This window comes from Ochotona princeps, chromosome 4, assembly GCF_030435755.1.
Source record: "Ochotona princeps isolate mOchPri1 chromosome 4, mOchPri1.hap1, whole genome shotgun sequence".
Lineage (NCBI taxonomy): Eukaryota > Metazoa > Chordata > Mammalia > Lagomorpha > Ochotonidae > Ochotona > Ochotona princeps.
This window is the reverse complement of record NC_080835.1, coordinates 616,291-634,686: the sequence shown is the minus strand read 5'-3', so window position 1 is coordinate 634,686 and position 18,396 is coordinate 616,291. Positions and strand designations below refer to the sequence as shown.

The 18,396-nt window shown below is 62.6% G+C and overlaps 1 protein-coding gene across 1 annotated transcript in view; it reads right to left on the bottom strand.

Annotated features, from left to right (window-relative positions):
* Window positions 1-17,434, bottom strand: part of LOC101522851 (mucin-2) — a 28,929-nt gene extending 11,495 nt beyond the window's left edge. Inside the window, 39 exon segments of the mRNA XM_058662649.1 lie at window positions 332-1,105; window positions 1,460-1,971; window positions 2,255-2,456; window positions 2,972-3,161; window positions 3,217-3,340; window positions 3,342-3,763; window positions 4,058-4,240; window positions 4,364-4,426; window positions 4,554-4,644; window positions 5,111-5,357; window positions 5,680-6,747; window positions 7,362-7,556; window positions 7,767-7,810; window positions 8,311-8,458; window positions 8,635-8,766; window positions 9,130-9,286; window positions 9,775-10,014; window positions 10,103-10,282; window positions 10,364-10,474; window positions 10,677-10,815; window positions 10,928-11,079; window positions 11,361-11,461; window positions 11,543-11,595; window positions 11,767-12,022; window positions 12,108-12,234; window positions 12,314-12,408; window positions 12,649-12,813; window positions 13,356-13,493; window positions 13,599-13,668; window positions 13,781-13,891; window positions 13,990-14,128; window positions 14,201-14,318; window positions 14,506-14,631; window positions 14,926-15,136; window positions 15,230-15,339; window positions 15,427-15,514; window positions 15,658-15,772; window positions 16,359-16,629; window positions 17,322-17,434. Of these exon segments, the coding sequence (XP_058518632.1) occupies window positions 332-1,105; window positions 1,460-1,971; window positions 2,255-2,456; window positions 2,972-3,161; window positions 3,217-3,340; window positions 3,342-3,763; window positions 4,058-4,240; window positions 4,364-4,426; window positions 4,554-4,644; window positions 5,111-5,357; window positions 5,680-6,747; window positions 7,362-7,556; window positions 7,767-7,810; window positions 8,311-8,458; window positions 8,635-8,766; window positions 9,130-9,286; window positions 9,775-10,014; window positions 10,103-10,282; window positions 10,364-10,474; window positions 10,677-10,815; window positions 10,928-11,079; window positions 11,361-11,461; window positions 11,543-11,595; window positions 11,767-12,022; window positions 12,108-12,234; window positions 12,314-12,408; window positions 12,649-12,813; window positions 13,356-13,493; window positions 13,599-13,668; window positions 13,781-13,891; window positions 13,990-14,128; window positions 14,201-14,318; window positions 14,506-14,631; window positions 14,926-15,136; window positions 15,230-15,339; window positions 15,427-15,514; window positions 15,658-15,772; window positions 16,359-16,629; window positions 17,322-17,397 (7,744 nt within the window). The 5' untranslated portion in view covers window positions 17,398-17,434.
* Between the last annotated feature and the right edge of the window lie 962 nt (window positions 17,435-18,396).

Below are 18,396 nucleotides of genomic sequence, written 5' to 3'. Positions count from 1 at the left end.
GATGTCGATGGTGTCGTGGAGCACTCTGTCTGATAACAGCACAGCACGTTGATCTCATAGTTTAGGCAGTAGGGCATTGGGAAGGGCCGTCCTCCAGACACTTGATCCTTATTCCTGCACACCAGTCCATCATGGAGGTTGCACACCACAGTCTGTCCAAGCTGGTCCAGTGGCAGGCTGGGAAACATGGCAGCTCTGCAGGAGATGTTTGTTGCAGTAAAGTGTGGTGCACAAAGTCCTTCCACAGTTTCATTATCTCCACCTTCTTTGGTAAAGTCAGGTTTGCCAGAATCGTGCCAGCCAGTCCATTCACATACTTTCTTTGGAAAACATGTAGTGGAAGTTATAGTAGATGTTATGGTGGTTGGGGTCTCAGTGCTGGTGGTGGTGGGTGTGGAGGTGGTGGGTGATGAGGTTGCGCTGGAGGTGGTATTGGGTGTGGTGGTGGGAGTTGTGGTTGGGGTTGGAGTGGGTGTGATAGTGGGTGTGGAGGTGGTGGGTGTTGTGGTGGAGATCTCAGTGGTGGTGGTGGGTGTGGTAGTTGGGGTCTGAGTGGTGGTGGTGGTGGTGGATATGGCCGTGTGTGTTATGGGCGTTGTTGTTGCGCTGGAGGTGGTAGTGGGTGTTGTGGTGGGAGTTGTGGTTGGGGTTGGAGTGGGTGTGGTAGTAGGTGTGGAGGTGGTCGGAGTTGTGGTGGAGATCTCAGTAATGGTGGTGGGAGTTGGGGTTGGAGTCTCAGTGGTGGTGGTGGTGGTGATGTGTGTTATGGATGTTGTGGTTGAGCTGGAGGTGGTAGAGGGTGTTGTGGTGGGAGTTGTGGTTGCGCTGGAGGTGGGTGTGTTAGTGGGTGTGGAGGTGGTGGGTGTTGTGCTGGAGATCGCTGTGGTGGTGGTGGGTGTTGGTGTTGGGGACTCACTTGTGATGGTGGTGGGTGTGGAGGTGATGGGTGTAGTGGTGGATGTGGGGTTGGAGGTCTCAATTGTGACTGTGCTGTGTGTTGAGGTTGGGGTTGGGGTTGAGGTCTCAGTGGTGGTAGGTGTTGGGGTTGGGGTCTCTCTGATGGGGGTGGGTGTTGAAGTGGCTGCTGTAGTTGGAGAGGAAGTCTCTGTGGTGCTTTCTGTTGTTGAGGATGTCGATGGTGTCGTGGAGCACTCTGTCTGATAACAGCACAGCACGTTGATCTCATAGTTTAGGCAGTAGGGCATTGGGAAGGGCCGTCCTCCAGACACTTGATCCTTATTCCTGCACACCAGTCCATCATGGAGGTTGCACACCACAGTCTGTCCAAGCTGGTCCAGTGGCAGGCTGGGAAACATGGCAGCTCTGCAGGAGATGTTTGTTGCAGTAAAGTGTGGTGCACAAAGTCCTTCCACAGTTTCATTATCTCCACCTTCTTTGGTAAAGTCAGGTTTGCCAGAATCGTGCCAGCCAGTCCATTCACATACTTTCTTTGGAAAACATGTAGTGGAAGTTATAGTAGATGTTATGGTGGTTGGGGTCTCAGTGCTGATGGTGGTGGGTGTGGAGGTGGTGGGTGATGAGGTTGCGCTGGAGGTGGTATTGGGTGTGGTGGTGGGAGTTGTGGTTGGGGTTGGAGTGGGTGTGATAGTGGGTGTGGAGGTGGTGGGTGTTGTGGTGGAGATCTCAGTGGTGGTGGTGGGTGTGGTAGTTGGGGTCTGAGTGGTGGTGGTGGTGGTGGATATGGCCGTGTGTGTTATGGGCGTTGTTGTTGCGCTGGAGGTGGTAGTGGGTGTTGTGGTGGGAGTTGTGGTTGGGGTTGGAGTGGGTGTGGTAGTAGGTGTGGAGGTGGTCGGAGTTGTGGTGGAGATCTCAGTAATGGTGGTGGGAGTTGGGGTTGGAGTCTCAGTGGTGGTGGTGGTGGTGATGTGTGTTATGGATGTTGTGGTTGAGCTGGAGGTGGTAGAGGGTGTTGTGGTGGGAGTTGTGGTTGCGCTGGAGGTGGGTGTGGTAGTAGGTGTGGAGGTGGGTCGGAGTTGTGGTGGAGATCTCAGTGGTGGTGGTGGGAGTTGGGGTTGGAGTCTCAGTGGTGGTGGTGGGTGGTGATGTGTGTTATGGATGTTGTGGTTGAGCTGGAGGTGGTAGAGGGTGTTGTGGTGGAGTTGTGGTTGCGCTGGAGGTGGGTGTGGTAGTAGGTGTGGAGGTGGTCGGAGTTGTGGTGGAGATCTCAGTGGTGGTGGTGGAGTTGGGGTTGGAGTCTCAGTGGTGGTGGTGGGTGGTGATGTGTGTTATGGATGTTGTGGTTGAGCTGGAGGTGGTAGAGGGTGTTGTGGTGGGAGTTGTGGTTGCGCTGGAGGTGGGTGTGTTAGTGGGTGTGGAGGTGGTGGGTGTTGTGCTGGAGATCGCTGTGGTGGTGGTGGGTGTTGGTGTTGGGGACTCACTTGTGATGGTGGTGGGTGTGGAGGTGATGGGTGTAGTGGTGGATGTGGGGGTTGGAGGTCTCAATTGTGACTGTGCTGTGTGTTGAGGTTGGGGTTGGGGTTGAGGTCTCAGTGGTGGTAGGTGTTGGGGTTGGGGTCTCTCCGATGGGGGTGGGTGTTGAAGTGGCTGCTGTAGTTGGAGAGGAAGTCTCTGTGGTGCTTTCTGTTGTTGAGGATGTCGATGGTGTCGTGGAGCACTCTGTCTGATAACAGCACAGCACGCTTGATCTCATAGTTTAGGCAGTAGGGCATTGGGAAGGGCCGTCCTCCAGACACTTGATCCTTATTCCTGCACACCAGTCCATCATGGAGGTTGCACACCACAGTCTGTCCAAGCTGGTCCAGTGGCAGCTGGGAAACATGGCAGCTCTGCAGGAGATGTTTGTTGCAGTAAAGTGTGGTGCACAAAGTCCTTCCACAGTTTCATTATCTCCACCTTCTTTGGTAAAGTCAGGTTTGCCAGAATCGTGCCAGCCAGTCCATTCACATACTTTCTTTGGAAAAACTGTAGTGGAAGTTATAGTAGATGTTATGGTGGTTGGGGGTCTCAGTGCTGGTGGTGGTGGGTGTGGAGGTGGTGGGTGATGAGGTTGCGCTGGAGGTGGTATTGGGTGTGGTGGTGGGAGTTGTGGTTGGGGTTGGAGTGGGTGTGATAGTGGGTGTGGAGGTGGTGGGTGTTGTGGTGGAGATCTCAGTGGTGGTGGTGGGTGTGGTAGTTGGGGTCTACAGTGGTGGTGGTGGTGGATATGGCTGTGTGTGTTATGGGCGTTGTTGTTGCGCTGGAGGTGGTAGTGGGTGTTGTGGTGGGAGTTGTGGTTGGGGTTGGAGTGGGTGTGGTAGTAGGTGTGGAGGTGGTCGGAGTTGTGGTGGAGATCTCAGTAATGGTGGTGGGGAGTTGGGGTTGGAGTCTCAGTGGTGGTGGTGGTGGTGATGTGTGTTATGGATGTTGTGGTTGAGCTGGAGGTGGTAGAGGGTGTTGTGGTGGGAGTTGTGGTTGCGCTGGAGGTGGGTGTGTTAGTGGGTGTGGAGGTGGTGGGTGTTGTGCTGGAGATCGCTGTGGTGGTGGTGGGTGTTGGTGTTGGGGACTCACTTGTGATGGTGGTGGGTGTGGAGGTGATGGGTGTAGTGGTGGATGTGGGGTTGGAGGTCTCAATTGTGACTGTGCTGTGTGTTGAGGTTGGGGTTGGGGTTGAGGTCTCAGTGGTGGTAGGTGTTGGGGTTGGGGTCTCTCCGATGGGGGTGGGTGTTGAAGTGGCTGCTGTAGTTGGAGAGGAAGTCTCTGTGGTGCTTTCTGTTGTTGAGGATGTTGATGGTGTCGTGGAGCACTCTGTCTGATAACAGCACAGCACGTTGATCTCATAGTTTAGGCAGTAGGGCATTGGGAAGGGCCGTCCTCCAGACACTTGATCCTTATTCCTGCACACCAGTCCATCATGGAGGTTGCACACCACAGTCTGTCCAAGCTGGTCCAGTGGCAGGCTGGGAAACATGGCAGCTCTGCAGGAGATGTTTGTTGCAGTAAAGTGTGGTGCACAAAGTCCTTCCACAGTTTCATTATCTCCACCTTCTTTGGTAAAGTCAGGTTTGCCAGAATCGTGCCAGCCAGTCCATTCACATACTTTCTTTGGAACACATGTAGTGGAAGTTATAGTAGGTGTTATGGTGGATATCTCAGGAGTAGTGGTTGTGCTGATGGGTGTTGTGGGTGTTGTGGTGGAGATCTCAGTGGTGGTGGTGGTGGGTGTGGTAGTGGTGGGAGTTGTGGGAGTTGTCGTGTGAGGTTTCAGTGGTCGCAGTAATTGCTGTTGTAGTTGGGGACTCAGTGGTGGTGGTGGGTGTTGTGGGTGTTTTTTTGGGGTCTCAGTGGTGGTGGGTGAGTGTGTGGAGGAGGTGGGTGTTGTAGTTGGTTTTGGTGTTATGGTCACAGCGGTGGTGTGTGTTGGTGTGGAGGTTTCTGGGGTGGCGGTGGTGGGTGTTGTGGTTTTGGTCTCACTGGTGGAGAATGTTGTTGCTGATGTCTCAGTGGAGGTTGTGGCAGTCGGCTGAGTTGAGATCTCCGTAGTGGTGGTAGGTGTTGTGGGTTTTGGGGTTGGAGTCCACAGAGGTGGTGGGTGCTGTGGTTTCTGTCACAGTAGTGGTGGTGCGAGTTCCTGTTGAGGTCACTGTAGTGGCAGTGGTGGATATCGTCGTTTTGGTTTTCTTTGGTGTGTGTTGTGGTTGGGGTCTCAGTGGTTTGTGTGTGTGCTGATGAAGAGGTCTCTGTAGTGATGGTGGTGGTGGGTGTTGTGGGTAGGGTCTCAGTGGTGGGTGTTGTGGTTGGTATCACAGTGGTGGTGGATGTTGGGGTTGAGGTTGTTGTCTCAATGGGGCACTCACAGCACAGCACGTTGATCTCATAGTTCAGGCAGTAGGGCATTGGGAAGGGCCGTCCTCCAGACACTTGGTCCTTATTCCTGCACACCAGTCCATCATGGAGGTTGCACACCACAGTCTGTCCAAGCTGGTCCAGTGGCAGGCTGGGAAACATGGCAGCTCTGCAGGAGATGTTCGTTGCAGTAAAGTGTGGTGCACAAAGTCCTTCCACAGTTTCATTATCTCCACCTTCTTTGGTAAAGTCAGGTTTGCCAGAATCGTGCCAGCCAGTCCATTCACATACTTCATGCTGATTACATGTAGTGGGTGTAATGGATGTTGTGGTTGGGCTTTCCGTAGTGGTGGGTGTGGTGGTGGTAGTGGGTCTAGTGGGTGTTGGTGTTGGGGTCTCAGTTGTGGTTGGTGTGGTGGTGGTGGGTGTTATAGTGGGTGTTGTGGTTGGGGTCTCAGTTGTGGTTGTGGTGGGTGTTGGGGTTAGGGTCTCAGTTGTGGTTGTTGTTGTGGAGATGGTGGCTGTTGTGATCAGCGTTGCAGTGGAGGTCTCTCCTGATGTTGTTGTTGTTGTTGGGGGGGGGGCACTCACAGCACAGCACGTTGATCTCATAGTTCAGGCAGTAGGGCATTGGGAAGGGCCGTCCTCCAGACACTTGGTCCTTATTCCTGCACACCAGTCCATCATGGAGGTTGCACACCACAGTCTGTCCAAGCTGGTCCAGTGGCAGGCTGGGAAACATGGCAGCTCTGCAGGAGATGTTAGCTGCCCAACCCGGTGCGCAGACACCTTCCACGGTTTCATTATCTCCACCTTCTTTGGTAAAGTCAGGTTTGCCAGAATCATGCCAGCCAGTCCACTGGCATTGTGCTGCACATGGAGGGGACGGGGTGGTGGAGGGGGTGGAGGGGGTAGTGGTAGGTGGGGTGGAAGTGGTGGGTGTTGAAGAAGAGGGGGTGGTGGAGTGGGTGGAGGGTGTTGGTGTTGAAGTAGAGGGGGTGGTGGAGGGGGTGGAGGGGGTGGTAGAGAGCGTGGAGGGGGTTGGTGTTGAAGTAGAGGGGGTGGTGGTGGGCGGTGTGGAAGGGGTAGTGATAGGCAGGGTGGAGGTAGTGAGTGTTGAAGTAGAGGGGGTGGTGGAGGGGGTGGAGGGTTTTGTTGTTGAAGTAGAGGGGGTGGTGGAGGGGGAGGGTGTTGAAGTGGAGGGGGTGGAGGGGGTTGGTGTTGAAGTAGAGGGGGTGGTGGAGGGGGTGGGTGTTGAAGTGGAGGGGGTGGTGGAGGGTGTTGGTGTTGAAGTGGAGGGGGTGGTGGAGAGGGTGGAGGGGGTTGGTGTTGAAGTGGAGGGGGCGGTGGAGGGGGTTGGTGTTGAAGTGGAGGGGGTGGTGGAGGGTGTTGGTGTTGAAGTGGAGGGAGTGGTGGAGGGGGTTGGTGTTGAAGTGGAGGGGGTGGTGGAGGGGGTGGAGGGGGTTGGTGTTGAAGTGGAGGGGGTGGTGGAGGGTGTTGGTGTTGAAGTGGAGGGGGTGGTGGAGGGTGTTGGTGTTGAAGTGGAGGGGGTGGTGGAGGGGGTTGGTGTTGAAGTGGAGGGGGTGGTGGAGGGGGTGGGTGTTGAAGTGGAGTGCGTGGAGGACGTAGTTGTTGGTGGCAGTGTTGTGGAGGTCGGACACTCTTCTCTGGGCACACAGCAGTTGACACGTATCTCGTAGTCGTAGCAGAGCTCAAACACTCCTTTGCCATACTGGTCGGCGTTCAGGCAGCTGAAGCCCTGGGAGACACTGCACACCGCATTTTGGCCCAGCTTTTCCCAGCTGAGGTGTGGTTCCGTGGCCGACCTACACTGGATGTCGACGGGCTGCTTGCACACGCCGTTGAACGTCTCATGGTCACCACCGTCAGGGCCGCTGGTCGGGTGGTCCTCATTGATCCAGTCAGACCACCAGCAACACGGACCTGGGAACCAGAGCCACGTGGGACACCCAGCCCTGTGGCCACTCCACTCCCCTCCTGTGGTCACCAATGGACCTGGGCATAGCCCAGGGCCCTGGAGCTGGCCCACCTGCAGCTGGACAGCTGGGAGCCAGAAGGCAGGGCCCACCAGCCACACCCGTGTGTGAGAGCCATGGGTGCCCCTTCCTCAGCTCAGGGTACAGATAACATGAGGGCGGCCCAGCTCAGGTGGCAAGCACAGGAGAGGGCTCTGCCTCCACTTCTGACCTGCGCGGCAAACGGTGAACACAGTCCCCAGTACCCACTGGACCCCAGGCAGCATGGACCCCCGCGTGCCCTGCATGTCCTGTGTGCCACTCACCTATTGGCATCGTGGGAGCTGTAACAGAGGCGGGGGAGGGGAAAGGCTGTTGTTACATGGTCACAACTGTTCATTGGTGTAAAATTCTGTCCCCCCCCTTCGCCTGGCCTCCCGTTTCCCTAGCGGCTTTTTCAGCAGGGGCCGTGATGCCCACCAGAACCAGTGCCCAGGGATGGGAGGCATTTTGACCCACTCCCTCAACACTAACACGGGGGACCCAACTATGCCAGTGAGGTGTGTGTGGCGGGGGGCATACCTGAGCTGCTGGTGCTGGTGGTGGTGCTGGTGGTGGTGCTGGTGAGGAGGGTGCTGGGCGTGGCAGGGGTGCTGGTGTGGGTGGTCGGCGGCGGGGTGGATTCGCAGACATTGAAGTGCTGATACACTGTCCCATTGGGGCCACAGATGTCCCAGAAGCAGAACCCGCGGTCCTGTGTCCGGTTGACAACCTTCCCTGGGGACAGTAGCAGGCCAACCGCCGGTCAGCAAGGCAGGCAGAGGACGGTCCCCAGGGGTGCAGGCACAGACAGAACCACTGGGTCATCAGGCGGGACCACAGGAACCGCCAAGAATGCAGAGTAAGGGGGAGGCCCCGCCCCAGGCTCTCCAGGCCCTGCCCCTGGCCCGCCTTGACTCCGCCCCCAGGCCTGGGCGTTCAGCTCACCTTCCTCCCAATGGCAGTGGACCTTTGAATGCTCCGTGCAAATGCTACAAGGCAAGGGCACTGGCTGCAGGGCCTCCCCCACCCACATCCGGGTCCCCAGCCCCATCCACAACACTGTCACCATGACCCCTGTGGGCCCTCACCTGTGAGGGGGCAGAGGCCCTGGGCATGTGCCCTTCATGCCCTGTGCACTCTGTGTGCCCTGTGTGCCCTGCATGCCCCGTGTGTTCCCTGTGTTCCCTGTGTGCCCTATGCCCTGTGTGTTCCCTGCATGCCCTTTGTGCCCTGTGTGCCCTATGCCCTGTGTGCCCTATGCCCTTCGTGCCCTGTGTGCCCTATGCCCTTTGTGCCCTGTGTGCCCTGCATGCCCTGTGTGCCCTGCATGCCCTGTGTTCCCTGTGTGCCCTGCATACCCTGTGTGCCCTGTGTTCCCTGTGTGCCCTGCGTGCCCTGCGTGCCCTGTGTTCCCTGCATGCCCTGTGTGCCCTGCATGCCCTGTGTGCCCTGTGTGCCCTGCACACCCTGTGCACTCCCGGCTCAGTACCAGGACTTGCAGATGTCCTCCGTGGGCACGTGTTCTCCCGGAACGTAGTGGTTGTCCTCAATGTAGCACCCACAGCGGCTGGCGGTGACACACTTCTTCAGGTCCTCGTCATAGATGGGCTTGTGCTTAGGGCATCGGGGGTAGCACCCTGCAGGCGACAGGGATGGCTCGCCCACCAGGTACCTCTCCTCACTCAGAGGAGTCCCCAACTCAGCAACAAAATGTCACCAGGTGAGCCAGCCCATCCTGGGTCTCAGCTCCAGCTGCTTGGCTGCTCTGGAGAGGCGGGGTGTCCGCCAACTCCTGGCCCCCACCCCTGCTTACCCTCCAGGTAGGACACGGAGATGTTGGAGTGGATGCCATTGATGGTCCTGCAGGTCTCAAAGCTGCGATTCCCACAGGGCTCGTAATGCCACTCACACTCATTGGGCGGGTTGTAGTAGTCACAGAAGATGGCTGAGTGGGGAACAGGGACAGGTGACGCCTGGACTCCCAGCAGTGCCCAGGGCAGAGGGGACAGCCCTGGGCTCCCAGCAGTGCCCAGGAAAGGAAGACCCGGGCTCCCAGCAGTGCCCAGGGCAGAGGGAACAGCCCTGGGCTCCCAGCAGTGCCCAGGAAGGGAATACCCAGGCTCCCAGCAGTGCCCAGGGTGGGAGGGAACAGACCCGGGCTCCCAGCAGTGACCGAGGCAAGGTTAGTTTGACGATGACACAGTAGGGACATTCTAGGGCCCCAGTGCCCCACAGCAGCCCTGAGGTAGGATGCAAGGACACCCAACCCACGGCCTGGAGTCCCATGTGCCGGAGCCCGGACACTCACGGCACAGATCCGGTGTCCTCCAGTACACGCAGGCGCCAGCCTTGGTGCATTCCTGGGCGTAGGCGGCCACAGCTGAGCAGAAACACTCGCAGTCGCCACCCGTGTCGCAGGAACAGGAGTCAAGCACGCAGGCCTCATAGAAGACGGTGGGGTCCACCTGGGAAGGCACCCGCTGAGACCTGGGCCCTGCCGCCCTCACAGGTCCGCAGCTCCGGCCCGCGAGGCTGGTGCAGCTGCCAGGTAGACAGCTCACCCAACCCTGCAGGAGCAGGGCAGGGGTTCCTGGACCTGCCCCCCTGCACTCCCCAAGCTCCTTCTTCCTCCACAGTGAGTGGGAGGGCAGAGGGAGGCTGTGGGCCCAGCCAGGGGTCAAGGGGACAAGCCCTGCAGGGTGACCTCCCAGCGTGCCTGGGCCGCAGCCAGCGCCATCAGCCCAACTACAGGCCTCTTAGAGGGCAGCATGTCCCTGACTAGCCCCAGCACAGCAGATCATCTTGCTGTGGCCCCGCCCTCCATGCTGAAGCCCCGCCCTCCGTTCTGTAGCTCCGCCCCCACCTGCGGCCCCGCCCACCTCGCCGTGGCTCCGCCCCACCCTGCGGCCCGCCCCCGTTCTGTAGCTCCGCCCCACCCTGCGGCCCCGCCCACCTTGCCGTGGCATGGGCTGAACACGGAGCTCTTGAGGATGCTGCATTGCTTCTGGGCCCACGAATGGCGGTGCGGGTTCAGGCTGCAGGGCTCGGGGGTGCTGCTCACGTCGGGGCAGGTGGAGGACTCCTTCCAGCTGTTGCCGAAGTCCAGCTCGCCGCTCACCAGCATGTGGTCCCTCGTGGTGAAGTCGTTGGTGGAGCGGTCGTCGAAGTTCCCGCAGAGGCCGCACACGGTGCCCTGCAGGCCAGCACCCGGGCTCAGACAGGCGGCCGCAGGGGCCCGGGGGGCCGGGGGTTCGGGGAGCAGCGGGGCGGGGGGCGCCCACCTTGTAGGAGGGAGCCAGCTTGATGAATATGGTGGTCTTCTTGTCCCAGATGACGATAACGCCAATGCTGGCCTCCACCACCAGGTACTGGCCAACCTCCCGCGTGGTGAAGGCCGCACGCCGGGCGGCGTCCAGCTGCACCACCCAGCGCCGCTTCTCCTCCAGCTTCAGCTCTGTGCCCTGCGGGGGGACAGGCTGGCTCACTCCCGCCCGAGGCCCCCAGCCCAGGGCGCGCGCATCCCGCCAGCCGCGCCCACTCACCCCCAGAAAGATCTTGATGGCCTTGGAGCAGGTGACCCCTGTGGTGCCGCAGGGCACGTTCTCCGTGATGATGCGGAAGGAGCCAGCAGAGGAGTTCTGGCCACAGTAGTCCTGGGGGCAGGGTGGGGTCAGGGGATCCCGCAGAGCACCCACGCATGCCCGCACAGGCCCCCTGTGCCCAGGCTGCCAGTGCTGCTGCAGGCACGGCCCACAACTAGAGGGCAGAGGGGTGTCTGTGCCCCCTGCCCTGCTGCTGACTGGCAGGAGCCCTGCCCGGCAGGGCTACCCACATCCCCGAGAGCAGCCAGCTCACCTGAGCAGCCACGTAGGAGCAGTGTCCATCAAAGTCGTAGTACTTCCCATCAAAGGTCATGTAATGGCCACTCCCGTGGATGGAGCAGGAGCCGTGGCACTGCAGCTTGGTGCACTGCCACTGTCCTCCGCGGCAGGTGCTGAGGAGGCAGTGCCGGGCACTTAGAGGCACCTGGCCCGGCACTGCGGGGCAGCCCCAAAAGGGCTCCCTCCCCCCAGCTGCGACCCCGGCCCGTCCCCGCCCCGCCTCACCAGGTGTTACAGTCCACTTTGATCTTGTCTCCAGGCGAGTACAGCGAGGTGTGGTACAAGCAGGGACAGTCGTCCTCCGCTACGCAGCCGCCGCGACCATCATCAATCAACCCGTCGGGGCACATGCAACCGCTCACACACTCCGTGTGGTACTGGGGGAACAGGAGTGGGTTGGGGGGACAGGAGAGCAAGCCCTCCTGGGGAGATGGGCCCACATGCCGGGCAGGGGAAGCAAGTGTCACCCCAGGCTGGGGGGTGCTGGCCAAGGACCCTCTGCTGACCGCTACCCGGGACTGCCCTGGATACAGGGAGTCGCACAGGACCCCCGTCCCCTCCACTGGGGCCCAGAGCTCCGCCCCAGCTCAGCACACTCCCGGCTTGCACACACAGGCACACACACAGGCAACATGCAGCAGCCCGTCCCAGCACGCACATAGCTGGCCACCAGCGTCTTGCAGCTGCGAGGGCGCGGCCTCAGCGTGGTCAGAGCCGTCAGGTTGTTACAGTCCACCAGGACCTTCGGGGCAGCACAGCCTGGGGGCAGAGGGGTGCCCTCAGCATGAGCGGAAGGAGGGGCCCCGGCCGGTGGTAAGGGGCGGGGCAGTGGCCACTTACTCTGGGCAAGCAGCTTGACCTGTGTGCACTGCAGCCTCCCGTTCCGGCAAACGCTGCAAGAGGCAGGCGGCAGGTGAGCGGGGCTCCAGGTCCAGCTCAGGCTCGGTCCTGCCCCTGCTGTGTTCCAGTCGCCCTGGAGCGCCCCAGCTGGGAGTGGGAACAGCACAGGCCTACCCCCACCTGCTCCACCCCACTCCCCACCCTACCACGGCCGGGCAGCCCACCAGCGCTCCTCCTGCCGCAGCACCACGTCGCCCGCCTCCAGGTAGAGACCACTGTGATAGCAGGAGCACTTGGCCAGGGGCACACAGCGGCCCTTCTCGTCCAGGAAGGTGTGGTCGGGACAGCCGCAGCCGTCCACAGGTGCGAAGCCTTCCAGGCAGTGGCTGCTGCCCTCAGAGAGCGAGCGGCAGGTTGGCTGGCACGTGGTCAGGTTGTACAGGAAGACCTGGGAGCTGGGGCAGGACCCCACCTCCTTGTCTGTGGACAGGGCAGGCGGGTGCGAGGGTCAGCACTGCGGGGGATGTCCCGAGGGGCCCCGCCGCCCCACCAACGCCTCACTCACTGCAGACTTGCTCCCGCCAGCCCCACAGCATGACGCCCTTGGCGGCGCAGGCGTGCGCGTAGGACGACAGCGCGGCACACAGGCAGTCCTCGTTCTTGTCACAGTTGCAGGTGTCGTACTTGCACCTCTGGGGGGGAGACGGGGGCCGTGAGCCAGGAGGCGCGGTGGACTCAGCAGGCAGCTGCTCCCGCGCAGGGCCCCCTCACCTTGTAGTACTCCGTGGGGTCCACTGCCGGGTGGCACTTGCCAAAGGGCGTCTCGGTCTTCTTGAGCAGGGAACACCAGTGCTCGGCATAGTTGGCTGAGGGGCGACAGAGCCTCAGCCTGGGCAGCACACTCCCCTGCCCCCTCTACCCCAGGGGCCAGGCGCCCCCAGGCATGCCAGGGCAGTGGGCAGGAAGGCGCCAGGCCCGCCCAGCAGCAGCACCCAGCCATGTGTCACCCAGCAGCCCCATAAACCAGCTGCGTGGCGGGACATGGCAGGTGGCCCCAGGGTGGTGACCTCTGACCCCCAGCCCTGTGCCCAGAGCGGAGGCCTCACCACTCTCAATGCTGAGGGAGCAGGGGTCGTCCAGCCAGTCCAGCTTGTCTTGGCAGCTGGACTGGGCCTTCCAGGTGTTGGCGAAGCCGGCCCCCGTGGCCTCCACCAGCCCGCTGGCTGTCTGGAAGTCGTCACTCTCCTGGCCGTTGAAGTTGCCGCAGAGGCCTGTGGGCAGGGCAGGGTCAGGGGCTTCGTGCTGCCCAAGGGGAGTGCAGGGCAGGGTGGGGGACTCTGTGCTGGGTAGGAGGGGTCAGGGTTGGGGGCTCCGTGCTGACGAGGGGTGCAGGGTTGGGGGCTCCATGCTGATGAGGGGTGCAGGGCAGGGTGGGGGGCTCTGTGCTGGGTAGGAAGGGTCAGGGTTGGGGACTCTGTGCTGACGAGGTGTGCAGGGCAGGGTGTGGGGCTCCGTACTGCTAGGAGGGGTCAGGGTTGGGGCTCCGTGCTGGGTAGGAGGGGTCAGAGTTGGGGGCTCCATGCTGACGAGGGGTGCAGGGCTGAGTTGGGAGCTCCATGCTGACAAGGGGTGTAGAGCAAGGTTAGGGTTCCATGCTGATGAGGGGTCAGGGTTGGGGCTCCGTGTTGGCCAGGAGGGGTCAGGGTTGGGGCTCCGTGTTGGCCAGGAGGGGTCAGGGTTGGGGGCTCCATGCTGACAAGGGGTGCAGGGCAGGGTTGGGGCTCCGTGCTGGCCAGGGGACAGGAGCACTCACCTTGCACCTGACCCTGAGAGTCCTGGTCCAGCGTGGCGAAGAGCTGCATGACAGGCAGCAGCTGGATCTGCAGGCGCAGGCCGAAGGCCGTGTGCACAATGATGTGGTGGGAGGACGGCTGGAAGACGGAGAAGCTGCCTGCAAGGCAGGCGGGCAAGGAGCTGGGCATGAGGGACGCCTCTGCCGGGGTAGGGGGAGCCTGGGCGTGGCCAGGGCTGTGCCCCTCCCTGGGGCAAGACTCACCTGTCACATGGGGCAGGTGCACCTCCAGTTCATTGAGCAGAACCCTGCCGTCGGACTTGAAGGTCATGACCTGCAGGGAGGGCAGAATGCAGGGCTGAGGCGGGGAAGGAGCCTGGGAGGAGGGGCGCTGGGGCGAGGGCTGCGCTGAGCAGGCCCCAGGGGGCCGCGGGAGGGACACGTACATCCTTCTTCTTGTCTGTCACCAGCACCACCGTCTTCAGGCAGGTTTGCTTCTCGGTGGAGCCGCAGGGGGCCAGCTCACCCAGCAGTGCGTGGGAGTCGTTCTGGGCACCCTGCAGGGGAGAGGCAGAATGTGCTGTGGCCACTGTGGGTGGCACTGCCCGCGGAGCCCAGTCACCCGCCCTGTGTGGGACACCACCCTACTGCACACCTTGCTCAGCACGTAGTAGCAGTCTCCGTGGAAGGTGAACCGCTTCCCGTCGAAGGTGGTGATGTGGGAGCCGCCCTCCAGGGTGCAGGTACCCGGGCATGGCAGGTCCTGGCACTCCCAGCGGCCAGCATGGCAGACACTGTCGGGCAGGGCACAGGAGTCAGTGGCCAGCGCGACCCCGCCTGCCAGGGCACCCCACACCAAGACTCACCATTGTTCACACTGGTTGGTGACCTCCTGGCCCGGCGCATACAGGTGTCCGTGCAGCTTGCAGTGGCACTGGCTCAGGGGGATGCAGCCTTTGCCCCCAATGTCATCATATACGGTGCCTGCGCGGCAGGGGCAGGCGTCAGCCTGGGCCGGCCACAGAAGGTGCCAGAATCCCAGATCAGGGGTCTTGAGGCTTTCCACACTGTGCCCCTTCTGGGACCTGTCGAGGTGGGCAAGCAGGGAGGCGGTCCCCAGGCCATGGCTACCCCTGACCAAGGGTCCCAGACTGTCCCCCAGAGCACGCACCTTCCGGGCAGAAGCAGCCGTCCATGGGGTGCTCTTCACATAAGTTGCTGATTTCCAGGTGGGAGCAGGTGTCCACGCAGGGCGAGCCGCTCTCCAGGTACACCATGTTCCCCGGGCAAGTCTTGGCTGAGGGCGGAGACGGCGCAGTGAGGGCGCCTGACTCCAGCACCCCCGCTCCTGCGCCCCACACTCCAACACCGGCTCCTGTCCAGCCCTCCCCGACTCCAGCACCCCGCTCCCGCGACCCCCACTCACACTCCTGCGCCCGCTCCTCTCCAGCGCTCCCCGACTCCAGCACCCCGCTGCCGCGCCCCCCACTCCAACGCCGGCTGCGCTCCAGCCCTCCCCGACCCCAGCATCCCGCTCCTCTCCAGTGCTCCCCCACTCCTGCGCCCGCTCCTCTCCAGCCCTCCGGCTTACGGCAGAACGAGGCGGTCCTCCAGGTGCCCGGCCGGCCTCCGGCGTGCGAGCACTGGCGTGAGAACTCGGACACGGTGCTGCAGGGGCAGGACGCGTTGGCCCCGCAGCGGCAGAGGTCCTGCACGCAGGCCTGCAGGTAGGGTTCCAGCGGCACGCGGGCCTGGCAGTCCTCGAAGGCGGTGGCGGTGAGCAGCTTCTTGCACTCTGCGCGCTGCAGGACACACGGGCAGGTGGGCGGCCGCGCCCCCCACGCCCCTCACGCTCCGCTGCTCCGCTGCCCCGCAGCTCCCGCCCTGCGACTCACGTGCACAGAGCAGGACTTGGGGTCGGCTGCGTCCTCCGGGTCCTCACACTCCACCTGCGGGTTGTTGATCTTCTGCTTGTTGCCGAACTCCACGGGGCTCAGGGTCAAGTCTGCGGGCCGGGGTGCAGGACGCAGTGCCGGTCAGGGGGCGCCCGGCGGGGGACCCCGCGCCCCGCCCCGGCTGGCCCTGCCCTCACCTTCGGAGACGAACTCGGAGCCCTGCTGGCCATCGTAGTCCCCGCACAGGCCACAAGTGTGGTTCTGGTACTTGCTGTCCAGCGACAGCTGCCGGCAGAAGGGGCGGGTGAGGGGCCACAGGTGACCCCAGAGGGCGTCCGTGGCTGGGGAGAGGACGCGGCCCGGCCCCCTACCCGCCCTGGCTGCCGCACTGGCCACCCCCCCGACCCCTGCCCAGTTCTGGCGCCCACCATGAGCGAGTCCTCCCGGTTCCACATGAGGGAGAGGCCGGCACGGGAGTAGATCTTGGTGTACACCTCATTCTTCTCAATGAGCAGACCCGAGCTGTAGTGGGGGGTGCTGACCCTGGGGGGGCACCGGGAGTCACTTGCCTGCCCCCCGAGCTCAGCCTGGGCCTCGAGCAGTGGGCAGCAGCCCTGGCCACAGGCTCTTGGCCTGCCAACCCACGGGGGCACCAGCAGTGGTGGCCCACCCAACTCAGTCCCAGCTGACTCTGCTCACCCCTTCACCCTGCAGGCTGGCCCTGCTCCTGTGCCAGCGCTGGCACGTGCCTCCTCGGGGGCCCCCAACCACCCCGGCCCCGGGGAGAGGTGGGTTGGCCTGGACTGGGAAAAGCACTCCGGCAGGTGGGCCCCTGGGTGGGGGCAGGACTGCCTGTGAGGCGACCCATTGTATAGGCCTCTGCCCTGCCCCACGCACAATAGCCCGTGGGGGCAAGGGCTGCAGAAACTCTAGCCGGGCAGCACCGCCCAGCCCCGGGAGGTGGCCACCTTGCCCCTACCCCCCTGCAGCAGTCCAGCTGGGCTCTGATGGCTATGGCTGCCAGGGACCCACAGGGCAAGTGGCTCCCTAGCCTGGGCACTAGGCCTCCAGTCAACGTCCGACCGTGGCTGGGGACAAGCCAGCCCCACCCCGTAGGGCGACCACTCACATGGCCCCGTTCACCACGGTCAGCTGGTTGGTCAAGTAGATGACATCATCCTTGATGATGAGCACGATGGACGTGATCTGAGAGGCCCCTCCGTCAGGGCCCGGGCCCCTCTGCAGGTGCACAGCGAACTCCTGGTACGAGTCTCGGCAGTCGGAGGCAAAGTTGTAGTCACAGAGGCCGGGGAAGCGGAAGACGGCGCCGTCGAAGGTCTTGTAGTGGAAGTTGCCCCATGTACTGCAGACACTGTGGCCGTCGTTCTCAGCCCCGCTTTCTGAGTGGGCCGTGGGGGATACGGTGTGAGTAGGTGGCCCCCTGGGGCACTTGGCGGCCATGTGCACCCACAGGGGTCCCAGCACGGGGTCCCTATGGGAATAGGTCTTGCCTCCAGGACAGCCCCAGGGCACCCCCACCAGGCCCCCCAAAGTGCGTCTCAGCTGCTAGGCCCTCGCGCTCTTGGCCTTCGGCCTCCGGGCCACTTTGTGTCCCTAGCCCAGTGGCCACCCTGCTGGCCAGTGCCACACCCTCTCCCTTCAGTCGGAACACACGGCCTGTGCTAGGCCCCCAGGGGCTGTCAGCCCCCACTGGGTCACCCAGCCCTGGGACAGAGCATCCGGGACAGACTGGGTCCAGAAGGGCCAGTCCTGGCCTTCCCCCCGAGGTCCCACTGCCCCACCCGCCCCTTGCCTCCCCAGCAAGGACACAGCACTGGAATGTTCAGTTGCTTGCGTCCTGAGGAACCCCAGCCCCACTGTCCAGTGGGCAGTGTCCAGTCTGAGGCAGTGGGCCTCAGGGCATGGCAGGTACCACCCGAGACCCTGCTGCCCCTTGCTGTCCCCAAAAGGCCAGCGGGCTGACCAAGCCCAGCAGCCCAGCGGAAGCCATCCAGGCTCCACTAGTGCCCAAGGCTGGGCTGAATGGGCACCCACTCCCGGGGGACTCTGGCTGCGTGCGGAGCCTCCTCACCTTGCCAGGCCTGCCCTTTGCTGGCCAAGGACAGGGCCAGGCTGACCACCGCCAGGCGGGCTAGTGGCAGCCCCATGCTGGCTCGCGAGGGCAGGGTGGGAGAGCGACCGCAGCCAGGGGTCCCCGCCTTATATGCCCGCAGGAGGGGCAGAGCAGGCGGGGTGGGTGGGGCGTCACCCGGATTACCCAGAAGCAGCTGGGTGTCTCCCGTGGGCCGGGCCGGGACGTGGGGAAATATTGACTCCGGTTATCATAGGTTTATCTTTTTATGACCTGCCTGCAGGCCACAGGTAGCCCCCACTGCCCAGTGCTGCCCACGCCCGGGGCACTGCCCATCCTGTGGCCAGGCCAGGGCATTCCTGCCTCAAACGGGTCCTGGCCCATGATCCTCAGGCCTCAGCCTGGCACCTGCAAGGGACCCCCTCCACCACTTAGGGCTGGGACCAGCCAGGGAGTCTGGGCCTGCCCAGCAGAAAGCTGGGGTGTGAGGACCGGCCACGGGGCAGGGGGACACGGGCCCCTGTGGGTCAGGGCAGGGAGTCACCAGCGCCGTCCCAAGTTCCCACCCTCCCCCCTCTAATCCGCTTTTCCCAGGTGAGCTGTTCTGGAATTACCTGTAACTAAAACTTGGGCAGTGCCAGCCCAGCCAGGAGACAGAGCAGGTGTGGGGGGGGGGTCCCAGGACCCAGCTCTCGGCCCAGACAGCAGCCCCCTTGGGAAGTGGGGCCCCACCAAGAGAACCCTGGAGGACAGCACCCCACTCTGGGCACTGCTGGCTACACCTCTCCCACAGGAGAGGTCCTGCCCAGCTCAGTTGTGGGCCCCGTCTATCTAGGATGCTTTGAGGGGACCCCATAACAGACACGCCTACCCCCAGTGCTCAGGGCCCTCTGGGATGCCAGCAGAGAAGGGGTGCAGAGGGGGACAGATCTGGGGGTGCTGCTGGGGTACAGCGAGGGAGCTGGGGAAGTGGCAGGGCTCAGCCTGGCCCTTGGCCCAGGCTTAGTGTGGAGGGGCCCCGTCCTCAGCCGCTGTGCCCCTGCCCGAGCCCAGGTCTGTCTGGCAGGGAACATGG